Genomic DNA, 9,638 nt, shown 5'->3' with positions numbered 1-9,638 from the left:
TTGCGTTATTCAAATCCTACAGGAAGAAATCAGCTTTTCAAAATATCTGTCAGAGGAATATCAAGGCAAAATTTCAAAGTTATCTTGAAACAGAATTAAATTACTTAAATGTTCTATTTGTTTTTCCCTAAATATTTTATCCAGAACTATTGCTTATAGTATGGCTTACACTTCTAAGAGTGCAAATTTAATATTCAATTTTCATATGCCTGAGTTCCATTTGTTCTGATGTAATAAGGTTACATGCATTACTGCTAGTCTGAAGCATGTCTTTTGCCTTCTTCTGTTTTCACTCGCTTGAAGATAGAGTGCAAGACCAAATGTTGCCCATGCAGCTGCACATGAACCATATGTTCACTTTATTGTGAATCCCTGAATTTCCATGAGGAATGAAACAATACTTCTTTGGCTGCCAATTTTAAAAAGATGATTCTTTTTCCTCTGATTATTATTGGCAACAATGTTAGCCTTCTCTTGCAGCAAAGTCAGGGTATTCAAACTAGCACTGGGCACTCCCAATGCAGGGTACCTTCCTATATTCCCTCAACTCCCATAATGCTTGACTCCCTCCCCCTCCCCCCCCCCCCAAAAAAAAAGAAGTCTCCCTCCAGGTAGAAAAGAAGAGGCCCAGTGCACCTATTAAGCCATACTAATTAGCATATATGACTTCAGAGTGGTGTATCTAATCTTTAAATCAGGCCTGGATGTCTTTCTAAAAGCCTTACCTCAGCAAGACTTGCTAAAATTTTTCAGTGGTTGATTTGTGCAGTTAATAAGCTTCTAGGACAGAGTAGGATAGGCTACTGCCTTTCATGACCATTATGGTCTGTCTGTAACTAAACTTAACCATTTAGAAACCATGGCTTCATCCAATAAACTAATTCTCAAGGTAGAATTCCTCCTGACACAGTGGACTTTAAATCAGGCCCTATCATAACAACAAATACTCACATGTTCTAAACAAAGACAGGAGACGATAAAAGTAGTTTTACAGCAGTTTATTTAAAAAAAAAAAAAAAAAGGCAGGCTTAGGACAAAAGTAGTTCCATGGTATTCAAACCTCCCTGTTGTCAGAACAAGCTGGAAGGTAAAAAGTCATGGCCATGGACAACTGGACAGGTTAGAAAACAGCTTTTCTTTAGGAAATTGCAGACGTCCAGCATTTAGCCATCAAACAGTTCAAATACCTTCTTCCACAATACAGACATTCTAGAAAGAAAGATTGAAGACAAAGATTTCGCTTGTCTTTGCAGCAACCAAATCTGCCATCTTAAATGCTGGGGAAGCCATTTCTCTCTTTTTTTTTTTTGGTGCGTGTGGGGGAGAAGCAATGATTTCCTTGCCATTTTCAGAGAATCCCAGCCTGAAAACAAACATAAAAAGGAATGAAGTGGAAGGCTTGCTTTTTTCAACTCAATATAGAAGTTGTTTGACTCTTAAATATCCACATCCAGCCTAACTTTAACATGCACTCAGGGCACAAGAGGTGACCCTGCTCTGCTCCCACGGGAAGACTTTCCTTTTGACTTCACTGAAAGCTAGGTTGGTTCTCAGGTTAATGAGCTGTCTTCCTCTGGCAAGAAACATGTTTTTGAGAGAAACTGCCTCAGGCCTTGACCTCATTATAGGCTGCTGTTATAGTCAAGTCCTACAAGCAACGCTTCCTTGTCTGCTTGCCGAAGGTCCTCCATGGCACTCACAGCTTCCCTGAACATGCTGCTCAGCACCGTTCAGGGATGCTTGCACTGTGTAGGCACTGCCATCCTACCTGTCCTGGCCTCCCCACACTGCTTCCCAAAGCATTTGCAAGAAAGCTTACATGTTAAAGATACCCCTACTGTGTGTGGTGTCAGGGGTGTGTGTGTGTGTGTGTGCAGGTGTACGTATATATGTGTGCATGTGGGTGCACATACATGCTTTTAGGGCGTTGTTGCTTTCCTTGACCTAGAAATCTTTCTTGAATGTTCTGTCAACACTGATACTGTTAGCTACATAAAAATCCTGAAGGCTCTTTCATTCGAGTGCAGATGGACAGGGAGAAGTAAGCATGTCTCATTTCACCTTACCTCCAAAGTCAGGGAAAGTGAATGCCAGTAGAACACATCACTTAAAACTGGTGTGCGTCAGTCACTTGAACCCTGGAATTTGAACTAATTCTTGTGCCAAAGCAGAGCCCTCTCAGTTATCATTTCAATAACCCAGTGAAAACACAGTAAAAACTGATGCCTGGACTGTAGTAAATGCTACTTACTGCCTCTTGCATCTTCTTCTCCTTGCTGTGAAGTCCACACATTTATAAGAATGACTTTACACTGAATGCTAGAAGAAAGATGCTCAGAAGCCTCTGCTGACATGGGAGTAAAATTCTCAGTTTTATTTTTAATCCCAGCCTCAAAGGTTAGAGTGAGCAGACAGTCATCTCTGTATACCACAAGGATGCAGCAGATTTACTGTCAGTACATATTGTCTGCTCATATATATGCAGTGGAACAGAGAATGCATTAACCAGAAGAGCAGGTCCTCTATTGAGAGAAATTGCTGAAGCTAAACTGACCTTGTAGATGCTGAAGAAAGAAGACAACCTCACGTCTTTTGTTACCTGAACAAAAACAGAATAGGTCCCACAGAGTGTCCGTTTCAACTCAGCAGCCACTTTGAGAAAACAGATGATCAACTGCAGTCCACTAAGAGCTATCAGAATAGAGAGTAAAATGATGTTCCATTCCACTGCATTAGCAGGTTCAGTGCACTGAGACCAAGCAGAGTAATTTGTGAGGTACCTGTTAGAGAAACAGCAATGTGAAGCAAATTAAATATGGTGTATGCAACTATATTTAAATACACATTATTTTATCTTTACTATATAGAAAACCCATACTGGACTTTATATGCTTAAGCTTTAGGAGCCAGACTCTGGTCTTTCATTACACCAGTGTAAATCCTGGTTAGGTTTGCCAAACACAGCTGAATAGAGTCTTATGTACCTCACATACACCTGTTTCATTAATTTCTCTGTTAGACACCCAAGTGCTTAGAAAGACACTGCATTTTTGTTTTTCCAATGGCAGATGTCGGTCAAAGGAAGTGATTGTCCCGCTCTACTCTGCACTGGTGTAGTACTCACCTTGAGTACTGTGTGCAGTTCTGGGCACCACAGTACAAAAAGGACATTAAACTGTTGGAGAGTGTCCAGCGGAGGGCGACGAAGATGGTGAAGGGACTAGAGGGGAAGACTTACAAGGAGTGGCTGAGGTCACTTGGCCTGTTCAGCCTGGAAAAGAGGAGGCTGAGGGGAGACCTCATCGTGGTCTACAGCTTCCTCATGAGAGGGAGTGGAGGGGAAGGTGCCGATCTATTCTTAATCACCAGTGATAGGACCCGTGGGAATGGTGTCAAGCTGAGGCAGGGGAGGTTTAGGCTAGACATCAGGAAGAGGTTCTTCACTGAGAGGCTCCCAGGGGAAGTAGTCACTGCACCAAGCCTGTTGGAGTTCAAGAAGCATTTGGACTGTGCACTTAGTCACATGGTCTAAAATTTTGGGTAGACCTGTGTGGTGCCAGGAGTTGGACTCGATCCTTATGGGTCCCTTCCAACTCAGGATATTCTGTGATTCTATAATTCTATAATAGCTTAGTGGGTAGTATTGGTGATAGGAAGACGGTTGGACTAGGTGATCTTGTAGGTCCTTTCCAACCTTGTGTTTCTATGATTCCATGATTCTATGACTTTCCTTTTATTTTAATTTTAGCTCTAAGTTAAGTCCAGCTGAACACCCAAATTACATCATTTTGATCAGTGCATGCAACCTCGTGTCACCACATGCAACTTCCAGTTGTTTTAGAGCCACACTTTGTATCCTTGAGGATCCTGTATGTGCATGATTTACATGTGCTAGCTGGGCCCTTTTACCTGTGAGACATGCAATAGCCTGGGGTTTAATTGCAAGAAGCTTTGTTAGAATCACTTGCTCAGTGATGCTGTTTTTTTTCCCAACCATTTGTAGTTGAAAGCCTCTGATAAATTTAATCCTCAGTGCATTCATATGCAACTGGAAGAGCCTGGCAAATATGACTTGAAAAATTCAAGTCCTATACAACCTTAATCTTTTAAAGGGAGAATGTAAAATCTTGTGGAAGCATCCCCAGAGTACACATTTGAATAAAACCTTTCATGCTTCTAGGAGTCTGGGACACCGACAACACTTTGTCTGCCTTCCTCAGGTGTTTTTTTTTGAGACATAGCAGCTCTCTGCAAAACTTTGCAATGATCAAACTGCAGACTTTTGAGTCTATTGGAGTTAAAGAGAAACCTACTAAGTTATTAAACATAAAAATTCAGTCTATAGTCTTTGAACCAGGAACTTGAGGAATTCGAGACAATATTGAGGAAGTATCCATATACAATGAATCTAATCTTACATTCTTTACTACACATGGTTGTGACCATCACCAGATAAAGAATGCTTGGCTAGATGGACCTCCAGGTTTGATCAGTACAAAGATTCTTACATTTAAGCTTTTGTTATAAGGAAGCAAATACCTTTCTTTGAAAAACTTCACTCTTACAATACAGGTCTTGTGTTCAAGAGATTGTGCCATTTTATGTAAGGTTCTGAGAGAATTTGTCTGACTATTTTTTTTGATGAACAGTTTCTTCCAGGAGTTAACGCTGTTGTTTCTTACCCTCCAACAGTATTTTTGAAGATGTAGTCCCATCCATTTGATGAATTGCAGAATGGGCCTTGGATCAACCCCAAGGTAAAAATGATGCAACTGTATCCAGAGAAAGCAACTCCAAGCAGGGCTAACACAATTGAAATAAAACTCTAAATTAAAGAGAGGAAAACATTACTATACGGGCAGTCTCCACAGAACATGCATTCATTCTCCCTGACCAGCTACTTACTTGAGGTTGAATTTCACATGCGATCGCTCCACTCTTCAAAATTCAGAGAGAAAAATACCAAATAATGAACAGTAAACATACATATGCAGAAGAAAGCTTAAGGCAGAATTTATGACAGTTTTACAACTCTCAGTTAAATTTTGTTTGGAGATCTTTTTTAAACTTGTGTTTTTGCAAAATTGTATCTTGGAATGCTAGAGGAATACATGCCTGCATTAAACATATTTGCATCCCAGACAGTGTATATTGACTTGTTACTAGAAAAAATAACTTCCAAATAATACGAGCAAGGGGATGAAACTATTTAGAAGGAACATTCAATTAAAATTCTACTGCGTTTTATGTTTTTATTTTATTTTACAAGGATTTTTGTTTTTCTTCCATCCTGCATATGCATCAGTGGGATCAGCTGCACATTCTGTGACCTCTCAACCTGACTTAGAATCCTTCACTGTGAAAGAAAATGGAACCAGAGCAGAAGAGAGCTAAGAAGGATGTACTAGAAACACAGGAACAGGAAGATACCAAGAACGAATGTTGAATAGATACACAAAAAATAAAAGATAGACTCACCCTGTAGGTTTTATTACAGCTCTCACTCTGGCAGCACTGATGGAACACACTACACTCCAGAGTTATGAGAATTACTGCCAAGAGAAGGATCTGTAAGGGCACATCATACAGTGAGTGAAATGACTGCAGATATATTGAGCCAAATTCTCTCTCCCCTCATCAAGATGAGAACTATATCTGTTATGCGCTGCTGAGATTTTAAATCTGCACTAGGAAAGCACCACAGACCTGGTCTGTGTTCACTAGATTTAAGAATACAGTGTCTCCCATCCCAGTGAAGTGTTACTAGCATGGACACAGTGATACTAGTGAAACTGAAACAAACAAACAAACAAAAAAACAGGCTCACAAATGAAAGATTTGATAACAATGAAAGGAAGGATATCTCATTGATCTAGCCACATCAGTTCAACAGCTTCTTCCTGACAGGTGGATCAGGATATCACTTCCCTTACCAACACAGCTATGCTAGAAGTCAGTAGTACAAGCCTGAGTTTGATTCAGCTGGAATTTCCTTTTCTTTCTTTGTAAAGTATGCATACTGTTTTTCTCAGAATATTTAAACCTGATTATTTAAACCTGATACTAGAAAAACCATAAATAAGATTTGGACTCCAGAACCACAAGTTGCTACTCAGAAAGGCACTGGTTTGAATGGATAAATATGAAAAGGAAGCGTTTCTGAAACAGTTTGGGAAAACAGAGGAGATGGCCCCGGATTTGTCACTTGTGAGGGCTGGAAGTTAGGAGAAAAGCACAAGAAGAAAGAGCTAAGAGTTAACTCAGAAATGTAATGGTATCAACCACAGCAGTGTTTTAAGTAACCCATTGTTTGGAACTACATAAAATGCCATGAGCCACCAGAAGCTTTGCTGACATTGGAGTTTTTATCATTGGGATGAGCTCTAGCAAAACATGCTGATTAAAGCACAACACTGTCTTCTCACATGCTGCTGCCCTGTTTGTAACAGGAAAATATATATACCATTAATAAATTGGTAATGATCCCGAGGCTAAAAATATTTCAAAATATGAATGTAGCTTTTGCAGTTAACTATTTGCTAAATTTTCAACTATCCATTTGCATTCAAATTCTTTCCCTGATAGTTTTTTTTTTTTTCCCCCTATAGTGAAAAGGATTACTTTTTTCTTCTGCTTTAGGAAGAATACATACTTTCAAATGAATACCTCATGTTTAAATAGCTCTCCCAGTTCAGCAGCTTCATAAAACCACCTTATTCATGCACATTAGCTCTTTAAAATACTGATTGTGTGAACAAACTTTTATCACATTACTACTTTCTGTTCCTGAGGCTACAGTTCTTTATGAACGTAGCGAACAGCATGAGCAGTAGGCAACTCTATGTTAATTTATTACTGAAGATGAGCACATTACAAATATAATGGAGAAAATCCAAATACACCAGGCACAATGAGACTATCTTCTGTATTTAGCCTAACAACAGTGAAACTTGATGTACTGTGAGCTGTAATCAGTCTTCTAAATACTGGACTGTATACAGCTCTTAAAAACATCTGAACAGTCATGACAGGCTTTTTTTAGATTTTTTTTTTGCTTTGTCTTGCTAAAAGAGCTTTAATTCAAAGTCCGTAGAGGATTATATCAAAATAGTGCCTGACTCAATAATTTTAAGTGTAAATTACATATAAACAAAAAGCAAGCAGGAAAAAAAAACAGCCTTGCAAAATCACATATATGAAATTAAATAGCATAGGTAGCATGTCATTCAATATAGTCATAATTTCTTCAGTTTGAGCAATTTTTTCTGCCTGCAGTATTTTGACAATGAAATCCATTTTCCCTTTAAAGACACAAATTTTTAAAGTCTTTAAAGACTGCCCAGTAACCCAAGATTATTTGCAGTTGAATTGCAATTAATTAAAAAAAGCCATAAAATCAACACTTACCATCACACCTGAGAAACAGATCCCTTCGAAATACCACACATAGTTGGGAAGCTGGAAACTGGCGGCATATGAAGCATTTCCATTAGGGAAATATAATAGGACATTAACAACAATACTCCAAAGTGCAAGAGGTATCAGCAGACAACTCAAACAACTTCCACATGCCTCTAAAGCCATTTTTCAAGAATGTTAAAAGTTTTGCTCTTGTAAGCTAACAAAATGTTACAAGTTTTTGATTATGAAAAGCGTTCTGGACCTCCTTAGTTTGACTCAGTCATTTCATGTTCACAAGGACCTGGTGATGGGTATAACTCCAGTGCTAGAGAAATGTTTAACTGTTAGCAGAACAATAGACAAATATTGCTGTCTAAACTTTTTGAGCATATGTCTTTAAGTACCAGTTTCCTTTCTCAAAGATCCGCCTTAGTGATCTTCCTAATGAACCATGTCTAGAAGTTAGACTCAGGAAGGAACATCAAAGATCTCATTTCCTAGTGACTGCTTAGAAATACACTCCTGAGAACATGGATTACTGTGCAGCTATTCTGTGACATGAGGCAGATTGCTCAGCTGTACTACAGCACATTTTTTCCTACCTTAAATGGAGAAGGGGGCTGTTTGATGAATATGTCAAGCCTCCGCACAGAAAGGCTACACATTGTCTCAAACTACATAGAGATACCAAATAATAAAGCTTGGAAGATATCGTCCTAAGGACAATAGCTATCGCTATTGGAAAATTGTAGCAACACAGTCTAGAAGAAGGAAACAGGTCCTTCAACTCTTTTCAACTTCACTGAAGCACTTCAGTGGAACCCAGCACTCACTGGCTGTTGATATGAGGCATCCTCTCAGAAACACCAACCTGATTCTTGATGATGTTGCAGGGAGCACAGAAGCTCAAAAAAGACTGGCTAGAAATTGCCAGGCAGAGTTATATTCACATGTTATTAATTATTCTTTTCAGCAATGTGATGCAGCTAAACTTTTTTTTTGTGAGATAAATTGCGCTTCTCTACTTCTTTTATTCTGTGCTTATACTTGAGTACATATGGCTACAGATCTGACCTAAGTACATGTGATTTCTTGTACGTGACAAAAGGTCTGGCTGCTTTTTGAAATGCGCTTGTGACTTTGCACTGTGAAAAGCAAATCCCAGGCACTTTCCCCATTTTCATGTGTCATCATTCTGATAGCTCTAAGCAGCTAAGCATCCTTTTCAGTACAACGGAGCCAGACTTGTTTGAATGCTTGAAGCGTGACCCAGACCTTCTTTGCTTGCCCTGGTAAGTCATCAGAAAAGTAATTCAAGGTCAAACTTAGGGTTTACTCAATAGGAATGTCAAGGTCAGAGAACAAAATTGTTGGGGCTCTATCAAAACTGAAAAGGCTGATTTTAGAAGCAATGATGTCATATTTTCCTTCTGTTTCCCCATGAGCTGTTTTATGCCCTACATGTGTTAGGCTTCTCTCATGATCTCTTAAAAGCTGTTTGGGTTGCATGTTGTAACTAATTCCTTCCTACTGCTTTGAATAAGGTCACCCAAGGAAATGGGCATGGTGTTACTCATGCAAACAAACCGGTTTTTTTTCTATTCATTATCCGCTGTATCTCTCCCTTTCCTCATTTTCCTCTCCCCATTCTTTTTCTAAGAGGTTTCACTTTGAAGTCCTCAGACTTTATTCTGAGGATCTTCCCATATTTTCTGTTTTACTCCTTGATCACTGTGGGCATATTTTCAGGCCTCCCTATAACTGAAACCAGTGATAAACCTCACCTGGCAGACACACATGCATGGCATCAACACTTCTCCTTACAGATCAGAGAAAATAGTTGAATTAACAGCAGGCACATCACATCCCGGGATTGATTTATATTACAAATCTCATAGATCATTGAATAGGCCAAAATCTTTTTTTCTAAGAGCGAAGGCCAAAATTACTACTGAGCAGGTTAGTTTATAAATAAATTTGCTACTGCTTCCTATAGAAATATGTTCTAATGAGAAGAAACATAGAAAATGACACCTGAGACAGTATTCATTTTGCAGTATACCAACAAATGGCATGACTTATCCTGTATTTAAACTGAGCTCTGCAAATAACAAAAATGACAAGCCATGGTATATTTTGTTGCTGGCAAACTATACCACTAGAACGGGACACCACAATTTTATACCAAGTATTAAGCAAGCCTGGTAATTAGTTTCTCAAATATCTTACTAAGTGTT

General features: G+C 38.9%; 1 protein-coding gene across 1 annotated transcript; it reads right to left on the bottom strand.

Annotated features, from left to right (window-relative positions):
• Positions 1 to 983: 983 nt before the first annotated feature.
• On the bottom strand, positions 984 to 7,823 carry TM4SF18 (transmembrane 4 L six family member 18). Its single transcript, XM_040568083.1, has 5 exons — positions 7,408 to 7,823; positions 5,479 to 5,568; positions 4,683 to 4,825; positions 2,600 to 2,780; positions 984 to 1,363 (listed from the first exon to the last, which is right to left on the bottom strand). The coding sequence occupies exons 1-5, from the start codon at positions 7,582 to 7,584 to the stop codon at positions 1,349 to 1,351; spliced, it is 606 nt and encodes a 201-aa protein (XP_040424017.1). The 5' UTR covers positions 7,585 to 7,823; the 3' UTR covers positions 984 to 1,348.
• Between the last annotated feature and the right edge of the window lie 1,815 nt (positions 7,824 to 9,638).

This window comes from Cygnus olor, chromosome 9, assembly GCF_009769625.2.
Source record: "Cygnus olor isolate bCygOlo1 chromosome 9, bCygOlo1.pri.v2, whole genome shotgun sequence".
Classification (NCBI taxonomy): Eukaryota; Metazoa; Chordata; class Aves; order Anseriformes; family Anatidae; genus Cygnus; species Cygnus olor.
Note: the sequence above shows the minus strand (reverse complement) of the source record. Positions and strands in the feature narration are given on the sequence as shown.